The sequence below is a fragment of the Artemia franciscana genome, unplaced genomic scaffold (assembly GCF_032884065.1).
Source record: "Artemia franciscana unplaced genomic scaffold, ASM3288406v1 PGA_scaffold_667, whole genome shotgun sequence".
Classification (NCBI taxonomy): domain Eukaryota; kingdom Metazoa; phylum Arthropoda; class Branchiopoda; order Anostraca; family Artemiidae; genus Artemia; species Artemia franciscana.
The window spans coordinates 23858-45792 of record NW_027062704.1 but is presented as its reverse complement, the minus strand read 5'-3'; the positions used below and the strand labels follow the sequence as shown (position 1 = coordinate 45792).

At 34.9% G+C, this 21935-nt stretch overlaps 1 protein-coding gene across 1 annotated transcript; it reads left to right on the top strand.

Annotated features, from left to right (window-relative positions):
- The first annotated feature begins 5548 nt into the window (after positions 1–5548).
- Positions 5549–20506, top strand: LOC136042104 (uncharacterized). The gene is made up of 4 exons (XM_065727003.1): positions 5549–5806; positions 14351–14418; positions 15578–16444; positions 17979–20506. The coding sequence occupies exons 1-4, from the start codon at positions 5566–5568 to the stop codon at positions 18324–18326; spliced, it is 1524 nt and encodes a 507-aa protein (XP_065583075.1). The 5' UTR covers positions 5549–5565; the 3' UTR covers positions 18327–20506.
- The last annotated feature ends 1429 nt before the right edge of the window (positions 20507–21935 follow it).

Below are 21935 nucleotides of genomic sequence, written 5' to 3'. Positions count from 1 at the left end.
TTACCGTCATTTATAACTGCATCTCGCAAATGAATGTATTGTTCAGAGCGGAGCTTGGTCTGATTCAGGCGGATATATAGCAAACGTTCTGATTCAATTTTAGCATACATATCCACGACGAATTGGTGAAACAATTCACGGCATTTTAAAATATAATTTTCTTCATCCTGCCGAATCATTAGTCTATAGGAATAATAATGCATTGCACTGCATTTCTTATTCATTTCTTTGTTAGTGGCTGGATTCATCAATTTAATATTAAAGTGATAGCCGTCGGCTCCATCCCAAAAAATGATAGGATATTGTAGGGCATCGTAGCATCGATGAGTTTCAGCAATTCTTAACAACTGAGCGTTTCGCTTATGAAGAATAATATCTCGAGGTAAAAACTGATCACCGACCATAACGATTGCCACTTCGTCGATAGTCGGAGCATTGTATCTACGCACATGTTGGCCAGGAGGCGTTTTGTCAGCGGAAATAACAATTTTATGCGTATCAGTAGGCATCAAATCGATGGCTGTTTTGAACAGACGCACTAAATTATTATTTTCGTGGAAAAGATGTTGCAATTGGGAAACGATTGTCCTTTCAACTTTGGGAGAAATTTCGCAACGTGCATTCAATTCAGAATTTCTATCACTGATGAAGTACAATTGTAAAAATTTATGATTCTCGCCTGAGAATGGTAGAAGGGACCCTGCTTTATGATAAATTTGCCCTTTTACTTTGAAAGTAGACATAAATTGATCTGGATTTTCGATTTGGGCTCCAAACGACGTCATTTGGAAACATGAGTTGTATTTTCTGATTTTTGACAAAAAACGCTTAGATTCTGACGTAGTTCCAGTAAGGAAAGTCTTCAATGGCTCTGGTGGTGCAGCCAATAGAGGAAGTTTAACTTTTCCTGAGGCGCAACACATTCCCATTGTTTCACCATTGAATTTCAAGGCCTTGCAATAGGGACAAATTTTAGACATTGTCCCGATTTGAACACATCTATTCAAGCTATAATCATCGACTGGGTTGTACCTGAATGCCAGGCGATAACTTTCAGGTTGCTCTGATTCCTCGGCACGCTTTCTTTTCTTACTTTCTCTATCAGCAGCAAGCCTGCTTCCGCGTTGCTCTGGTAGTTCCTCGGCACGCTTTCTGTTCTTTCTTTCTCTATCAGCCTCAAGCCTGTTTCCTTGCTGTTCTTTTGATTCCTCGGCACGCTTTCTGTTCTTTCTTTCTCTATCAGCCTCAAGCCTGTTTCCTTGCTGTTCTTTGATTCCTCGGCACGCTTTCTGTTCTTTCTTTCTCTATCAGCCTCAAGCCTGTTTCCCTGCTGTTCTTTTGATTCCTCGGCACGCCTTCTTTTTTCACTTTCTCTTTTAGCAGCAAGTCTGCTTTCGCGTTGCTCTGGTAGTTCCTCGGCACGCTTTCTTTTCTGACTTTCTCTATCAGCAGCAAGTTTTTTGGCAAGACTCTTTGAGCATCTTCAGTCATTGTAAACTTAAACATTAATAGATTTCTACGTGAACATATGTCTTATATATCCTGAATGACGTCACCGTCAAAGCAAAAATGACGACAACTAATTTCATGACGTCAGCCGACACAGAAACATGACGTCACCTGACAACTAATTTCATGACGTCAGCCGACACAGAAACATGACGTCACCTGTTCCACAGACAGACAGACAGACAACTTATTTTTATATATATAGATAGATAGATTTTTTAAGTTCCCAGTTTTTTACTCTTTAAGAAATTCAAAGATATCTTTTCAAAGATATTTGATTATTCAAGCAACGTAACGGACAGACAACTTGTTTTTATATATATAGATAAGCAAGCATTCGATATTGTTGATAGAAGAGCTTTAGCGAAGGTCTTACTGTTGTATGATATACCAGATAAATACATTAAAGTGATTAGTGCTATGTACAAGAATAACACTGCTGCGGTTAAGATAGGAAATGAGGCTAGCACCTGGTTTTGTATTAAATGAGGATTTAAGCAGGGTTATGTTCTATTCCTCTTTATATGGATCATTTTGATGGACTTTGTCTTAGGGAGCATTGAAAAGGCAATGGGAGAACACAGAATCAAATGAAAAGGAAAAACTTCCCTGGACTTTGATTATGCTGATGATTTAAGGATCCTAGGTGAAAGTTTGAGCATAATGAATAAACTTTGAGATTTTGCAAGTTCAGGGTGCTAGAATAGATTTAAAAATTAATTTTAAGAAGACTAAGTCACTAAGGGTAGGAAAAAGTGAAGATGAAAAGGTTACTTTGGGTACCAAGAAGGTTGATCAGGTGGGCAGCTTCACTTACCTTTGTAGTATTATTAGCAAAGATGGTGGAAGCAGTGATGATGTTAAAAGTGGAAGAGCCAAGACTCTGTTTGTTCACAGTTGAAAAGGCTTGGAAGAATATGAACATAAGTCGACAAACCAAGATTAGAATATTGGAAGGAACAAAGATGACAGTGGTCAGATATGGTTCTGAAGCATGGGTGCTCCGGAAAGCGGATGAAGCTTTGCTAGATGTTTCCAATGAAATTGCATACGGATTGATCTGGGTACATGGCTGACTAACTGTATTTCAAACAGTAGGCTGTATGAAAAATGCGTTTCTATCCTTCATTCTTGGGATATAGTGAGAGAAAGGTTAAGATGCCTTGGGTACATTCTGAGGATGAAGGATGACAGACTGCTAAAGATTGTCCTTTTTGGCCAACCGTCAAAAGCTAAATGGAAAGCAGGTCGTCTTCTGTTGGGGTGGGAGGATGTCATAAAGAAAGATTTTAAGAGAAATGAGAACTTCCTAAGAGGGTGTATAGAAGGTGGCTTTGAATAGATTGGGATGGGGAGGAGTTTGCGTTGCTGTATTGGCCTCAGGTGGTTTGGAGCTGAGGTGAGTTATCAGTAGTAGTAGTAGAAGTAGTATTAGTTACAGAGCACAATTCTCGAATCTGTTTTTGTTTAATTAACAAGTCCTCTCTTATAACTGGTACAAAGCAATAATTAATAAACGAAAACAGGCTTTTGCAAGCATCGTTGGTACCACCATGCATACCAAGGTTTATACCCTCAGAGCATTAATCTGCAAAGCTATTGTAGTGAAAATGGGACATATGACATTCTTATAACTCTTTAGAGAAAACATGAAGAATTCTATTTTTTAGTGTGACAGCCATGTGTCACCTTGGAGTTGACGCTTCTGTGCCTTTTTCCATTGAATAGCCTACTTTTGACAAAAATAGGAAGTGAAAAAAAAAATTCGTTGAGTAATCTGTAAACAACACTTTTTCTATAAAGAATAATTTCTCTTTAAAAATTTTCAAAGTAAAATGAAACCCCGAAAAAATTATTTTGAACAAAATGCGACTTACATGAGGCTATTTCTGGTTTTGTTTTAGATTCCTGTTCTTCCAAAAGATAAGTTGTTGTATGCATCTGCTTTAGAGCTATTCCTAGGGTTACAGCAGTATTTACAGTAAGCAATTACAGCACCCCCTCCTGGCTTAAATTTAAGAAAAAAAAAAGGCCAAATCAAAGTGGCTAACTATATGGGGCACAACCTCCCCTCCAGCCACAGTGCCTGGGAAAGTTTTTCCTGGTTGTCCGCCCCCTTTGAATGGCTATGATCTGTTTCATCCCATTCTGATATATGAATGGACTCGTGTTGTTAAATAAGGAAAGAATCAGAGTGAGGCAATGAGAAAGAGACAGATTGCAAGCAATATAAATGATATTTTTAAACCCGATACAAAGATCAACTCAAATTGAAGGGAAATAATTACGTTGTCTAATAGTAAGAACAGTTTTACCAATTCACAAAAATATGGGAATGGGGCAATGTTTTTCTTGGTAACTTTATACAAAGATGTCAGTTACTTTATATAAAGATGTCAAAAGATATAGGGGAAAGGCATTTTAAAGAATGTTTCGATATGAAAATGCACAAAATTGTATCTTTCAAAGTCTTGGGGGTAATTGGCCCCCTCTGCTATCAGTGCCCATGAGTAACCAATCAATAACTGATTTCAAATTTTTAATTGATCTTCAAAATGATTGAATTTTTTTATCTTTATAATTTAATTCTATCGAAATCCTCGTTCACTGGTAACTATTTAAAGAGCTATTGGCATGGTAAGAAAGTGAGTCTTATCCCCCTTCTTTTAGTTTAACTTTATCTTGTATAACTATCCCTTGCTTTAGTCTCTGTGGAAGTTGAAGCAGGTTGTGGTAATGGAGCAGTAATGTACCAAGAGTGAAATTCCCGGGAGCAGTCAAGCCTGGATTGAGTTTGGCAAAATATATATATATATATATATATATATATATATATATATATATATATATATATATATATATACATATATATATATATATATATATATATATATATATATATATATATATATAGATATATAAGTTGTCTGTTTGTGTGTGTGTGTGTCGAGTGACGTCACGTTTGTCGACTGACGTCATTATAAGGATTGAGCTGTATGCGTCATGAAGTTGTTTGTCGACTGACGTCATGTTTGTCAACTGATGAAATTACATACCGGGACACAAATGACGACCGGGACACAGGGAATATAAATGACGACCGTGAACCTCAAAGAGTAATTACTGACTGGGACACTCGGACACAAATCACGACCGGGACACAGGGAATATAAATGACGACCGGGACACAGGGAATATAAATGACGACCGGGACACAGGGACAAAACTACAACGGGGACGCCGTGGGCACAGGCAGGATATATAAATGACAACCGGGACACAGGTATTGTTCGAATAGAAATTACAGACCGGGACACCGGGACACAAATGACGATCGGGACACCGAGACACAGGGAATATAAATGACGACCGGGACACTCAAAGAGAAATTACAAACTGGGACACCGGGACACAAATGACGACCGGGACACAGGGACACATCATTAGAATAATGAGGTATAGATCTGAATACGGATTGTTTTTCCCATGGACAATTATATGTTGCATGTTCAAGAGTCAGTAAACCTGACAATCTATTTGTATGCACAGACAATGGGACAGCGAAGAATGTTGTATATTCGCATGTTTCACGTAGTTAAAAACATATATATATATATATATCTATCTCTATTCACAGGTGGGACACAGGGACACAACTACAATAGCGCGTAACTAATATGGCGCGTAACGACTTACGCGCGCGGGGGCGCGAAGCGCCACGCCAACAGCTAGTATATATATATATATATATATATATATATATATTTATATATTTATATATAAAGGGCCTTCCCTTATTGCTAGTGCAGCAAAAGGAGAAAATCTGGAGATTTTAAGTTTAGCATAAATGTATAGGGTACTTCTTATGTATATAGCCAATTGACCAAGTAAAACAGTTGAATTGAACACTTTCCCAACAAGTCATCTTGCCTTTAAAATACATTTCTGGTACTATTTGTGGCTTTAGTTTTCTCTAAATGTGCATACAAGTACTGTTCAGGAAAGACAGATTCTTTTGTAATTTATTTTTTTGTGTTACAGACTTTAAGTACACCAATGTCTGATTGGCCTGTTCCAGATTGGGCAGGTAAGGTTAACAATGAGGAACTTCCTTACATCTCAGTTAGTCAAGAGGACCCATCAGAGGAACAAGATGGCACAGTCCTCGAAACTTCATGTATAGAAGAAAAATTTTTGATGGCAGCAACTAATAACAGAGAAGATGATGTTGATATTTGCTCAACTGCCCCATTGCTTGGCTCTGGAATCAATACCCCAACAACTGAATGTGAACATGGTAAGGTAGTCAGGCATAAATGATAAGTGGTTAAAATTTCCTCTTTTAATAGTAGATAACATTAGCCATTACCCAAGGTTTTTGTTCTATGTATATTTATGTTACCGTGAATGTTCGAAAACGGTGAATGTCAGCTTTCACCAGAGAATGTCAACAAACACCAATAATACGTCAATAACGTCAATACACCAAAACCAAATACGTCAGTGAAAGATCAAATATTTCATTACGTTCTTGTGCAATCGGATCGTCACTGGTGTATGTCAGCAATCAGAGATATACTCTGATGAATGTCCAAAAGAGAAAAAAAAAATCTTAAACCCAATCATATGAATGTCCAAAAGAGAGAAAAAAAATCCCAAATCTCAAAACCCATTCCTTATCTTTAGTTAGGTAACCGAAATTTTTTAGTGGTTGTTGCTGGAATAGAGGACTCAGACTTCTATAAACTTCCAAATGAAAATCGTACCCTCAAGCAGCTTTACTCACGTAATCAGTTTGTAATTTGTAAGTTAAAGTAAATTTCTATGGATGAGATTGATTATTAAGAAATTTCGCTGAGAGAAGCAGCTGCGGTTGATCCGAGAAGCAGTAGGCAAGGATATATACGCTTTCATTGCAAAAAAAAGTTTTCTACAAACAAGTGCAGTTGTAAAAACAAGGGCCTTTTGTTTAACTCGGAGTGTCACAATAGTTTAAGTTGTTGTAATAAATAAGATTTGAATCACAAAATTTAGCAGATTTCGCGTTCTTTCAATATTTTCAGCATTTTATTCTCTGGCAATATTGCAATCTGATAATGGTAGAGCATTCGGTAGTCAAGTCACATCCGAAATTTCCGCTATGTGAAATTTTTATTAACATTTTTTTGTTTTCTCATTAAAAATGTACCGTGTGTCTTACGTTCTTAATCGTTCTTCCCAGAAAGAGTGGCAACAAATGTATCGCTACTCAATTACGACGAAGAAAATATAAATATGAAAAATGCTCAAAATTCACCATTAGTGCATGGTGAATGTCGACATTCTCCGGTGAAAGTAATAAATAAGGACATTTAACGAATATTTCATATATACACCAAGCGACTATGTTTTTATTGAGATTCACCTGTGAATGTAGATATTCAACATATATATGTATATTTATATATATATATATATATATATATATATATATATATATATATATATATATATATATATATATATATATATATATATATATGTATATATATATATATATATATATATATATATATATATATATATATATATATATATATATATATATATATATATATATATATATATGTATATATATATATATTATATATATGGTTCAATCCCAGTTGTGACCAGTTATTTACATTGGGACGAAGGTCAGTCGCGTGACTGTAAGCTCAGCCAGAGTCGACCCAGCTCTAAACGGGTACCTGGAGAAATATGGGGAAGGTAAGCAGGAAGGGTGTATGAAAGCACAGGATGGTTTTGAAGCCGGGCCCAGCACCCGGCTGGTAAATTTGTATATATTGATTTTTGTTGTTAGTAGTAATCTCCTAATGAGTAAGGTTTGTCTGCTACTCTTTCATCGGGAAAGTGGAGGGCTTCCCAGTAGCAGAAATTCTTTCTTTTTCACTCCATTTTTTACATGTTCTGATGCTCGCTTTCGCGCGATTGCTTGTAATTCTTACTGTCGTTTATCTTTTAACTGCATATTTCCTTGTTCTCGTTGTGGCACATCTTTTAGCTGCTTATTTCCCTGTTAATCCCTTTTGTTTTTGAGTAGTAGTAACTGTATGTTTCTTAGTTCTTCGCTTTTGTTTTTTACTCGTTGTAATCGTTGCTGACGGAAGTATTGTGACTGCATATATTTGTTCTTTATTTTCGTTTATAATTACTTTAGAAATTTTTTGATACCCTTTACCTTAGATGCTCAGATTGATCTTGTCACGTTTGATGGTCCTCTATCCACTATGAAACTACTTATAAAGCCTTTTATAAACAGACTAATTACATTTGGTATTTCATACTTATATATGTTCCTTTTGTAATGTCTTCTTTAGTATCGGAAGGTATTGATAATTGAATACTAATCGCTTATTTTATCACTAAAAAGTGCTGGGTATCAGTCTTAGTTGTAGATGCCCCTGTAGGACCTACTGACGGAGATAGTTATGCTCATATTTTTTATTTTACTTACAGTTACAGGAACAAATAGATAGGGTCCCAGGTAGAAATATGGTGTTTTTCTTTGGAAATTTTAACCCCTAGGTCGGTAGGAGTTAGGATACATTGTATCCTAGCTTAGGTAAATTTGGTGTAGGAAAAGAAAACAGTAATGGCTACAGATTGCTGCAATTTCGTAGGGATAACAATCTAGATATAACCAGTACAGTGAATGGTCACAAATTGGCCCCTAAATTAACATGGTATTCACATGACGGTAAGACAGCTAAACTTCTTGATTATATTATTGTAAACCGAAGACTGGCAGGATCAATACAAGATACTAGGGCGTATAGGAATGCTGTTATTGATGTTAAAAGTAAAGATCACCCCCTTGCAGTGTCTACGGTTAATTTAGAGCTCAAATTCCGAATGGTAACTGCCTTCTGGGAAGTTATGACATTGATAGTCTTTGGGATGAGAATTTGATAGGAACTTCCCAGGAACAGTTGAATACTAAAGTGGCCAATTTAGAATTGGACTATGTAGATGATGGATAGAATAATTTTAAGAAAATAATTTGTGAAGTTGATGATGGTATCTTAGAGAAGAAAGATACAAACGCAGCTAGGAATATTTTGTGAACAGGTTTTATGTTTAATAGAGAGGAGAATGGGCCTGTGCAACCATTGTCTGAGTGATAGATCACATGAAAATAAAAAGAATGTGCAAGAAATTGGAGAAAGCCTTAGAATATGAAGTAAGGAGATGTGAAGTGGAGAAAATGGATAAAATTGCCGAGGATCTAGAAGATGCAGTTAGACGGCATAATAGTAAAATATTTTACTGGCGTGTTAATAAATCTAAGGGGAATAGTCAATTTAGACTTGTCTAAGTTAAACCTAGAAACGTTGCTAAAATTAGTGCTAAGGAAAGACTTAAAGAGAGATGGGCAGACAATTTTGAGAATTTAATCGTATATGTGACACCTTGGATGTGGAGGAAGATTTATTTTGTGACTAAGAATTAGCGACAGTACTAAGAGGATTAAAAAAGAGTAAGGCCCAAAGTGTTGATACTGTGGTAAATGAGTTTCTTAAATATGCTGGCTATGAGGTTAGAAATAAGTTTGAAACAGGTGAAGTACGTAGTGATTTTAGGGAAACCCAAATTAAACCCCTGTATAAGAAAGGTGATAAGACCGAATGTGGTAATTATAGAGGCATTAGCCTGCTCTGTAGGTAAAAAATTACTTAGTATCATGATACGTTTTAGACTGAGAGAAGCAGACAAAGTTTTAAGAGAAAAACAGGGCTGTTTTAGGATGGGTAGAGAACGTGTCAACCAAATTTTCACTCTTAGGGCAATAATTGAGAAGTACCCGAGTCATCAAACACATCTAATCATCGGTTTATAGATGATGAGCAAGTGTTCAATTCAGCTGGTAGAACAGCTTTATCGAAGGTCTTATCCTTGTATTGCATACCAGACAAATACATTAAAGTAGTTAGTGCTATGTATGAGAATAACACCGCTGCGGTTAAGGTAGAAAATGAGGTTAGTAGGTGATTTTATATTAAATCAGGAGTTAAGCATAGTTGTGTACTCTCCCCATTTATATTGATAATTTTGATCGACTTTTTCTTAAGGTGCACAGGAAAGGCAATGAGAGAACAGGGAATCAAATGTGAAAAAAAACTGTCATGGACTTGGATTATGTTGATGATTTAAGCATTCTAGGTGAACGTCTTAGCAAAATGAATGAACTTGTAGAGGTTTTGCGAGTTTGGGCTGCTGGAATAAGTTTGAAAATTAATGTTAAGGAGACTAAGTTTCTGTAGCTAGGAATAACTGAAGATGAAAAGGTGGTGTTGAGTACGAAAAAGACCCATCAAGTGGACAGCTTCACTTACCCTGGTAGTATTAGTAAAGACGGTGGGTGGCAATTTAGTTGTTAAGAGTAGAATAGCCAAGGCTCAGGGCGTTTTTTTTTACAGTTGAAAAAAAGTTTCAATATTAGGAAGATAAGTCTGCAATTCAAGATTAGAGTATTGGAAGCTATAGTGATGACAGTGGTCACATATGATTCTGAAGCCTGGGTGCTCCGAAAAACGGAGGAAGAATTTCTAGATGTTTTCTAGAGAAATTGCGTACGGATTGTTTTGGGCATCCGGTTGACTGACCATATTTCAAATAGTAGGCTCAACAAAAAGTGTGGTTCAATCCCACTTTTAGGGTTATAATGAGAGATAGATTGAGATGGCTAGGACACGTTCCGCAGATGAAGGATGAATGGTTGTTCTTTTCGGACAAACGGAAAGCCGGTCGTCCGTGGTTGGTTTAGGAGGATCTCGTATAGAAAGAATTAAGGGAAATTTGCGAAGCTGTGTTGGCCTCAGGTGGCTTAGTGCTTCGGTAATTTGTTAGTAGTAGTAGTAGCAGTAAAAGAAAATGCTATAACATGGGGCTTTAGGATGCGGCAATTTCACCTTTTTTGTAACAATTTTTGTCCTTTAAACTTGGTTTGGAAGCATTGTTCTCTTTGTTTTAGGTTTCATTTCTTTATTTACGGTAGTTTCTGTTTCTCTGAAGCTTTAAATTTGCCATCTAATTTTAATGGGAAAAACTTTTTGTTTTCAATCCATTTCTAGTAACGGAACAAAGCCTTTTTGTTGGGCAAATAAAATAAAAAAAACAAGTTTTTTTAAATGAAAGTAAGGAGCGACATTAAAACTTAAAACGAACAGAAATTACTCCGTATATGAAAGGGGCTTTTCGTCCTCAACGCCTCGCTCTTTACGCTAAAGTTTGACTCTTTCTCTTAACTCGACTTCTTAAAAATTAAAAAAACTTTAGCGTAAAGAGCGAGGCGTTGAGGACGAAAAGCCCCTTTCATATACGGAGTAATTTCTGTTCGTTTTAAGTTTTAATGTCGCTCCTTACTTTCATTTAAAAAAACTTGTTTTTTTTGTTTAATTTCTAGACGTTTTTAAATTAATGCATTTTTTTATCTTGGCTCTCCGCGCATAAATAATTAAAACGAAATCTGCATATTAATTTTTTGGGCTAAATGGGTTTTTCATAGTTATAATTGGAAGATTTTGAGAAAAAAGGAGCGAGAGAGGAGGCCTAGTTGCCCTCCAATTTTTTGATTACATAAAAAGGCAACTATAACTTTTAATTTTTTACTAACGTTTTCATAAGTAAAAAATATACGTAACTTACGAATTAACTTACGTAGCGAACTTTCATATTCGTATGTTTTATTGCGTATATGAGGGGGCTCACCCCTCGTCGATACCTCGCTCTTTACACTAAAGCTTAAATTTTGTCCCAATTCGTTAAGAATGACCCCTGAATCACAAAGGCCGTAGAATATATAGTTGAAATTACTAAAAATAATTTAGCGTAAAGAGCGAGGTATTACGAGGAGGTAAACCCCTCATATGCGTAATAATTTGTTCGTTTTAAGTATTAATGCTGCTCCTCACTTTCAGTAGAAAAAACGTTTCATATTTATTTTTTCATTGTTTTTTTTAAATAATGCTAGAAAATCCTGCGACCCCTCCATTGAAAGTCTCTTCCCCCATGAGAAGTTCCTCCATGGAAAGATCCTCCCACGTAACCCTCCCACGGGGACTGCGGGGGAGTAAGTCGTCCCCAAAGACATATTTATTAGGTTTCTCGACTATGGTGAATAAAATGGCTTTCTCAGAATTTTGATCCGGTGACTTTGGAGAAAAAATGAGCATGGGAGGGGGTCTAGGTGCCCTCCAATTTTTTTGGTCACTTAAAAAGGGCACTAGAACTTTTAATTTCCGTTAGAATGAGTCCTTTCGCGACATTCTAGGACCACTGAGTCGATACGATCACCCCTGGGGAAAAAAAAACAACAAAAAACAAATAAACACGCATCCGTGATTTGTCTTCTGGCAAAAAATGCGAAATTCCACATTTTTGTCGATAAGGGCTTGAAACTTCTACAACAAGGTTCTCTGATACGCTGAATCTGATGGTGTGATTTTTGTTAAGATCGTATGACTTTTAGGGGATATTTTCCCCTATTTTCTAAAATGAGGCAAATTTTCTCAGGCTCGTAACTTTTGACTGGAAAGACCAATCTTGATGAAATTTATATATTTAAAATCAAACAGTTCGTGGTAACGAACTGTAGTAAGGAGCGACCCGGCTCAATAGTAACCAAAACTCTAAAAAATGGAATTTTGATACCAATAGCTACATCAAAAGAATCGCATTTTAATGCTGGTTTTAAATATATAAGTTTCATCAAGTTTAGTCTTACCCATCAAAAGTTACGAGCCTGAGAAAATTTGCGTTATTTTAGAAAATAGGGGGAAACGCCCCCTAAAAGTCATAGAATCTTAACGAAAATCACACCATCAGATTCAGCGTATCAGAGAACCATACTGTAGAAGTTTCGAGCTCCTATCTACAAAAATGTGGAATTTTGCATTTTTTGCCAGAAGGCAGATCACGGATGCGTGTTTATTTTTTTTTTTTTTTTGTTTTTTTTTTTCCCAGGGGTGATCGTATCGACCCAGTTGTCCTAGAATGTTCCAAGAGGGCTCATTCTAACGGAAATGAAAAGTTCTAGTGCCCTTTTTAAGTGACCAAAAAAATTGGAGGGCACCTAGGCCCCCTCCCACGCTAATTATTTTCCCAGAGTCAACGGATCAAAATTCTGAGATAGCCATTTTATTCAACGTAGTCGAAAAACCTTATAACTATGTCTTTGGGGACGACTTACTCCCCCACAGTCCCCGTGGGAGGGGCAACAAGTTACAAACTTTGACCTGTGCTTACATATAGTAATGGTTATTGGGAAGTATACAGGCGTTTTCAGGAGGATTTTTTGGGTTTGGGGGAGGGGTTGAGAAGAGGGGGATATGCTGGGGGAACTTTCCTTCGAGAATTTGTAATGGGAGAAGAAAATTTCCATGAAGGGAGAGCAGGATTTACTAGCATTATTTAAAAAAAAACAATTAAAAAATAAAAGTGAAAAAGCTTTTTCAGCTGGAAGTAAGGAACAGCAATAAAACTTAAAACAAACAGAAATTATTACCCATATGAGGGGCTCACCTCCTTCTAATACCTCGCTCTTTACGCTAAAGTATTTTCGGTAATTTCAACTACTTATTCTACGGCTTTTGTGATTCAGGGGGTCATTCTTAATGAATTGGGATAAAATTTAAGCTTTAGTGTAAAGAGCGAGGTACTGACGATGGGGCGAATCCCCTCATATATGTAATAAAAACATGAGAATACAAAAGTTCTTTACGTAAGCTAATTTATAAGTTACGTAAATCTTTTACCAATAAAAAGATTCGTAAAAAATTAAAAGTTCTAGTTGCCTTTTTAATTAACCAAAAAATCGGGGGCAACTAGGCTTCGTCCCCCGCTCTTTTTTTCTCAAAATCATTCAATCAAAATTATGAGAAAGCCATTGAGCCAAAAAAAAAATATGCAAATTTCGTTTTGATTATTCCTCTGCGGAGAGCCAAAATCAAAACATGCATTGATTCAAAAACGTTCAGAAATTAAATAAAAAAAACAAGTTTTTTCAACTGAAAGTAAGGAGTGACATCAAAACTTAAAACGCACAGAAATTACTTCGTATATGAAAGAGGCTTCTTCCTCATCAACGCCCCGCTCTTTACGCTAAAGTTTTTTACTGTTTTAGAAAGAAGAATTGAGAAAAAGAGTCAAACTTTAGCGTAAAGAGCGGGGCGTTGATGAGGAAGAAGCCTCTTTCATATACGAAGTAATTTCTGTGCGTTTTAAGTTTTGATGTCACTCCTTACTTTCAGTTGAAAAAACTTGTTTTTTTTATTTAATCACCATTAAAATGCGATTCTTTTGATGTAACTATTGGCATCAAAATTCCATTTTTTAGAGTTTTGGTTACTATTGAGCCGGGTCGCTCCTTACTACAGTTCGTTACCACGAACTGTTTGATTGTCTCACTTTGCTTATTTTTTCCTGTCCATTAGAAATAATTGGTTGCTTGGAATTATTAATCGAGTGGAGTTCAGCAGTGAGAAAAAGAAATCACGTTGAACATTTTCTCTAATCTGTGTGGAAACACCTCTTTTAAGTCTATTTGTCTGGTTAAGTGGTTCTATAATTTTTAAGAACTATATAGAGACTATATGATTGAAGTACCTGATGTGTGGCCCTTTTGACAATAGCACTTCCACCCCCTTCCCATTTTTTGATGCTCTTAAATTACATATTTAATTACATACCTCTCTCTTTCCCGATAGCCCTCTCTCTATCTGTCACTTTACATGATACCAATATGTACATAGTGTTATATGTATTCTTTGTCCATTCGGTGTGATCATTATCTTTTTTTTAGGTCTTTTAAGTCTCTGTGACTCACATTTTACAAGATCTGTAAGTGAATGTATTGCTGCAAGTGATTTGGTAAGCTTTAAATATATAAACTGTCTTCTTTTTTTTTGCTCTCTTCACTGGAAAATTGTTCTTTCGTATTTTCGCTTTCACGTAATCTACCATTATTATAAAAAATAGTATCAAAACAGAATCCAGCACCTTGTATAAAATGGAAAAAATGCAAAAGTATCGGATCTTGGCATTTCGTGATCGACTTTTCCTGAAATATCTCACGGAAATTTGAAAGATGTACTGAATTTTCTTAGAACGCTCCAACTAACAACTCACTGCAGCACCAAGTCGCCTGAGGCTAACAAAGCTACGCACGCTCCTCCTCCAACCTAATCTATTTATAGCCTCCCTCTTTACACCCTGTCAAAAGTTTCTTATCTCCCTTAAGTCGTTCCTTAAGACATCCTCTCAATCAATTCGGGAACGACCTACTTTTATGTTTGGCTCTAGATGGTTGTGCGACAAGGACGCTCTGGTGCAATCTGCTGCCCTTCATCCGCAAAACGTGTACTTATCATCTCAAACTTTCTTTCATTATAGTCCTAGAAAGCAGAATTAACTTACATTTTTCGTAAACCCTACTATTTGAGATACGGTCACTCTGTCGGGTACCCAAAACAACCCGTATCTAAATGCAATAACTCCAATTTCAACAGGAGTCTGTAACTGCATGATTAATAAAAGTTTCCTTTTAGAACTAGGATTTTCTTTCTTTTTTTTTCTGTTTTGTAGGTTAGGAAGATCTTTTTATCATAACTCAAAAAATCGACAATTATAATGAAGTGTTATTCCCTGCATCACGATCTATATATCAGAAATTATGTTTGAGTTTTCATTTTTACACTTTCCTAGGTACGAATTGCTGATCTGAAGAGAGACAGAAAAATAACCTATGGAAGCAGAATTGTAGCTTCCCAACACGACTAAATTTAGTCACTGTTGGCTTAAACAATGTTTAAGTCATTGAACTTAAGTCACTGTTTCCTATAATGAATGTGCGAAGAATTATCTATTAATGTTTTGGATTAATATAAAATTAGTTTATTGACTTTCAGTTTGTTTTTAGTATCAATGCAAGCCTAGTCTTCTTTCTTGTGATGAATTAGTTTCACGGCTGTTACTATTCTTACTTTGCATACAAATGTTTCAAGTTTAACAAGCTTATATTTGCTTTCAGATCTCTGGACAGCCCATCAATGAAAAATTACAAGGGCAAGTTGAAATTGAACTATCTGGTTGCCAAAATAAGACATATTTCTTTTCAAGTTGGAACTGGCCACTAATAAGATCCTTCGCTTCCTATTTAAGTGCCGGCACTGTGGCATCTATCATTTTGGTATCTGTTGCGCTAATTGCCAACTTGCCATCTGAATGCGGAATGACGATGAACTGGTGGGAAGGCACTGTTTTCGTCGAAAGTAAAGAACTCCAGCAGAGTGATCTGAATAAAATTGCCGATCTCGGTGCTGTTGGTGTTATTATTAAGGACCTTTTTGAGATAAATAAGGATGGTCTTGAGGAAAGATTTGATGAAAATGTTTTGCACAACTTCATTGTATATGGCTTTGCTAAGAATCTCTCATTTATTGGTGAGGTATATATTGAAAACTATAGCAAGAGTCACATAGTACGTATGTTTGCTCGAGTCGAGGAACTAGAGCTCAATGGTCTTCTGCTTCGGGGAATGAACGTTTCCAATGAAAACATTGCTGAAATCAAAGATGAATGGAACAAGATTGCGCATAAAAAGCATATGCAGAAAAAGATCTTGATTGTTACAATAGATTTTGCTAGAATCTTTGGACCCACTATGGCATCAAAATTTGACCTAATATATACACCTTTGAATCTAGAAAATGGTAACAGTTTGAAGATGCAGGTGGACGGAGAATCTGAGGATGAACCAGAGGGGCCATGGATACAGTGGGGCCTTAGTTATAAAGAAGAGTTATTACAAATCAAAGCATCGCAATTTTTGCAAATTGTTTTGCCTGGATCTGTTCTTCTTCAATATGACCCCTTGATGTTAAATGATTGTACTGACGTAAGTTATTTTTTCTTCATCAGTTACATTCCCAAGCTGAACGATTTAAACTTAAGAGATCTCAGAAACAAAAAAGATACACATTTCACGAGAAACTAATTTTGCTTTATAACACTGCAATTATGTATGATTAGGTAAAATTGAAATCCTGTCCCATCTCTCTATGACATTGCCATGTTTTGTATATTTTCTATATGATTGACATTGTTTTCCTAATTTGTACGCCTTACGGTTTCTTTTTCCCATCATTAATTCTTCCTGCTTAAAATATTTTTTAGATTTATTTTATGTAAAACTTGATGTAACCTATGCATTATCTGCACTTAACAACATTTTTAAATGGATATTAGATTCAAACTCCCTCTCAGCTCCTTCTTTTATATATATATGAGGATTTGCAGAAAGTTAGAGAATTTTTCTCTCTTTGAAGGATAGCTATTTGGCCTAGTTAGTGCCAAAATTGTTGTTTTTTGCCACAAAATGACAGAACACTTTTCTGTTCTGTAATTTCTTTTGCTACTTAAAGATAGAACTAATGTTTTTCATTTTCGCCAAATGAACCTTTTGCTGGTATTCTAAAACCGTTTTTAATACGATCACCTTTATGGGAAAAAATATGCATCTGCTATCATCCTTCTCGGAATAAAGATGAAACTATTAGCTCTTGTAAATAGAGGATAAAAACCTCCGCAGTAGTGTTCTCTGATATGTTGAATTTGGTGTCATAATTTTTCATCAATATCAGTGTCATCTTTATGGGCGTTTTACCCATTTTTTTAAAAGTGACTCATATGTCTTCAGGCTTGAACCTTTCGGTAGGCAACTTTAAACTTCGTAAATTTGACTTATTTACAACCAGCTTAAATAGTCGATTCTTCTTTTTTTTTAGAGTTTCGGTTCGTATTTTTCATCAGGCCTAATTGGGCGTCATTTTTTTCTAAAATAAGTATTCAGATGAGCATGTCAGTGTCTGGTTATTTCTATTCATAAGTGGAGTCCTATGATGGTCAAAGAAGCCCAGAAAAAAACGAAAAAATTTAAGTTGTGTTTAACTGGTGAATTCTCCAGGAGTTAAAATATGAAATTACAAATTAACTTCTGTTAAGTCATTAAAATGAAAAAGTTTAAAAATGAAGGTCTAGCCTGCACTAAAGCTTCTCGACGGATCTCTATCTGCAGGTTCAAATTATCAACACCTAAAAATCCTCTCTTATTCTTGTTTGAAACCATCCTTTTCATTTTTGCCACAACATTTTATTTATAAAAATCGACCTTTAAAAATATTCAGATTATAAAATAGCTTTTCTGCAAAACTGCAAAACTTTGAGCTCAGTTTTTTTTTTGTATATTGATGCTTAGTATTGCTGTAACAAAAATGAGATAAAAAAAATTACCTAAGGTTCTCATAGTAGCCGACAAAAGTTTTAATTATTGTCTTTTTTGGATTACAGCTTTGTCTATAATAAATTACCCCTCCTCAAACCATTAGTTTTTGACTTTATGTGACTTTTGATCTATCTTCTTTCCTTTTTAGAGTGGCTTCTACTCAAACTTGAAAACTTTGATAAAACTTCGACAAAACTCACGAGCCATCTCGTCCAATCGAGTCCTTATAACTGGAGACTATGCCACGCTGTTGGAAAAGAATACTGTTATTCGTATTTTAGATTTCTTAGTAGTCATTGAACGATTTTATCCACGGTCTAAAAGATATGTTTACATTGGAAATTTGGGCAATTTTACCATAAGGTCTGAGTCAATTTACAAATATTATTTTGGGGGAACAATTGTAGCTAGTACAATTGGGAAGAAGGGAATTGTAGATTTTAAAAATTTTGGATTGGATGCTGGAGAGGCTGTCGTTATTGAAATGAGTATTTAGTTTCCAGTTTAGCTACTTGTGACAAACAGAGTGGTTAAGCTTCGTTCCTTTGTTATCAGCTTTCCATAAACTAGCCTGTACCACACTGTAATAATCGCTTCTACTCCACGCCAATGGGACATAATTGTCTTCAAATGTCCGAAAACTGACCTTTGGCTACTAATCAAATCGAGTCAAACTTGTAGTTGTATAACAGTCAAAATAAATTTTAGCAACTTGTCAATAAACAACTTGTCAATGAAGCTATGCAACTTGTAGTTGCAGTCAATAACTATTAGCAAAGCCGGGAAATGAACTGTTTCATAATAGTCAACCCTATTGCGTGGAGTACCTTTATTTTTGTGTAGTGTACAAACAATCAAGATTTAAAATTTTTGATTCGGTCTTTATATAAGCCTAGTTGTCTCTCACTTTGTGGTGGTTTCTTCACATCTTAGTTATATGTATCTAAACAACCCCACCTTCCCCGTTGGTTATAGCAAATAGTTATTATCACCTAGCGATTTGAAGCATTTCGTGCTATTGTACACAAATCAAACAGTTGGTGGTTACGAGCAATAAATAGGGAGGGACAATAGTAACTCAATAGTCGCTAAACTCTTAATAAACAGAGTTTTGATAACAATTGATACATCAAAAGAATCAAATTTTTATGCTTATTCAAAATATACAAAGTTCATTAAGTTTAATGTTACCCATCAAAAGTTACGGGCCTGGGAAAATATGCCTAATTTTTTGAAAAAGGGGGGAAACACCGCCAAAAGTGATGTTCAGTAACCTTAACGATCTTACCAAAAGTGAAGTGATCTTAACGAAAATCTCATCATCGGTTTCAGTATATCAGAGAGTCCTATGGTAGAAGTTTCAAGCTTCTATGTACAAAAATATGGAATATTACATTTTTTGCCAGATGAACCATCACGCGTATCTATGTATTTGTTTTCCCCGTGGTGATCGTATCGAACCAATGATTCTAAAATTTTGGGAGAGGGATCATTTGATCAAAAATCACTTTTTAATTAACCAAATTTACTGGGGGATCAGCTTGCTCCCCTTCCACGCCCCTTTTTTCTCAAAGCTATCTCATCAAAATTTTGAGACAGTCATTTACTTCAGCCTAGTTGAAGGGTCCAGTAACCATACCTTTGAGAAAACAGGCCCCGGGGATAGGTCTTTAAGTTACGAAACCTACATACAATTTTTTGAAAGGGGGAGAATTCCCTGCTTGGGGGAATTTACTACAATGCAAATTTTCTGAGGGTGAACGTTCCAGGGGAAATTCCACACTGGAGAAACTTGTCAGAATTCCTTTACGAAATTCTTTTTATTTGTCTTAATTTTTCTTTTCCGATGAAATTACATGTGGAAGTTCCAGGAGAGATTTTCAGCGTATTTGGAATTGTCCGGAAGGGTTTCCCGTGGGGGGGGGGGTATATCTGCAAAAGAAAATCTCCTTGAGTAATTTTCAGGAGAGTAGCTTTTTGTTGGGAGCTGCGGAATTTCCGAGAAAAATTTCCCACGGAGGGGCTTATTTGACATAATTTGAAAAACGATCAGAAATTAAAATCTTTTAGATTAAAGTGCTAAGGAGAATTTTTTAGACGGAATCATCCGGAAGAAATTTTTCCGGGGATTTTTAGCGACAAATGGAATTGTGTTAAATGGAATTTAACACAGTGTTCTCTTTCCTTTCATAATTCATCATAGTAATAATTTCATAAGTTATATCGCATCAACTAAAGAGTGCAGCGAATTGAAAAGCGCCACTCGCATACATGTAAACGTGTTTTTTATGTATTATTCAAATCTAGTTTGGTTTGAAACTCCCCAAGTGTAAGAGCATATCATAGAGTAGACCAGCACCTATAAAGGGGGGTGTCTTTGCCTTAAAATTAGTGTTGTGCGGTGTTTTCATATTTTTGTATTTATGTTTTTACAAAACGTTGAGGCGTTAGCAAACTCATTTATTCATCCATGTCTTAATGATGGGAAGATTTCATATTAGAGGAATCATATTTTTGTGTTTGAGAGAAATCGACGAGCTTTCCCAAAATCCGAATTTTCCAAACTCAACAGATATCTAATATTATAAATGCATTTTTGTATATTTTGTATAAATATATATATATATATATATATATATATATATATATATATATATATATATATATATATATATATATATATATATATATATATATATATATATATATATATATATATATATATATATATATATATATATATATATATATATATATATATATATATATATATATATATATATATATACAGAGTTCTTGAAGGAGTACCTCCTTCAAGATACTGAGTTCTTGAAGGAGGGGAAGCGGTGAACCTTTGAAATATATATATATATGTATATATATATATATATATATATATATATATATATATATATATATATATATATATAATATATATATATATATATATATATATATATATAAATATATATGTATATATATATATATATATATATATATATATATATATATATATATATATATATATATATATATATATATATATATATATATATATATATATATATATGTATATATATATATATATATATATATATATATATATATGTATATATATATATATATATATGTATATATATATATATATATGTGTGTGTGTGTGTGTGTGGTTATAGTTATTGAGTTAGTTTATACTGATTTCTTGAAGGAGGGGAAGCGGTGAACCTTTGAAAAATGTACCTTTCCAGTCATTGTACAATACGAAAATGCTTATTTTTGTGTGTGTGTTTTCAATATTTTTTAGGGATTCAGAATATTTAAACACACCAGACTGCTTTGCCAGTTTCAACTGATGATTTAAAAGCCATTCTTGTAAACTCGGATTTTAAGTAGAAATGAATCTAGTCAATATTAATTCAATACTCATATCTATATTAATCCAAAGTCTAGTCATTGTTGGTAGATCTTACTATTGTGTTGAATAAAATATGTTATTGAAGCTTGGTATTTTTTAATTCTTGTCTTTGATGCTCGCAGGATATAAAATATTGAACAGGGTTGAATGAAAGAGGAACCTTAGTCAGTTGACGGTATTAGGTGTCTTGACACCTTTGATGCTTAACAGGCTGCTGAACCAAAGTAGGGAGTTAAGTGAGTCTTTCAGTTGCAACCGTGGAATACTAGTAAGTTAAATGCATTGTAACATTGGTTATTTTTCCTATAGTTAGAGCCATGATTACTGTATTCCCCATGTGCATCTCTTTTTTCTTTTTGTTGCAAAATCGGTGCACTTGGAAGTATTATATTTTGAGGAAATTTACTTTCCTAAATCTACGAAAATTTACTAAACTTACGAGGAAAGTTTGAGTGCTTCCAGTTTCGTAACAGTAATGAATAGAGGGAAATATGCCAATTAGGGCAGTACCTCAATATGTTCCAATAGTAAAAGTTTATCTTGGTATCTTCAGAAGCCAAACAGCAGTGATAAGTCTTAGTTGTGTACAACAGATGCTAATTTCACTGCCTCTTCAGCTTATGAGATACTCTAATGTTGCATAATAATTAAAAAATAATTTACTGTACCTCGTTGGAATTATATCAAACT

Excerpts from the sequence above, each read along its gene's own strand:
- LOC136042104 (XM_065727003.1), top strand. The coding sequence starts at position 5,566 with ATGTCTGATTGGCCTGTTCCAGATTGGGCAGGTAAGGTTAACAATGAG. Across the intron at positions 14,419-15,577 it reads GTATTGCTGCAAGTGATTTG|ATCTCTGGACAGCCCATCAA; the intron begins GTAAGCTTTAAA and ends ATTTGCTTTCAG. Across the intron at positions 16,445-17,978 it reads TGTTAAATGATTGTACTGAC|AGTGGCTTCTACTCAAACTT; the intron begins GTAAGTTATTTT and ends TTTCCTTTTTAG.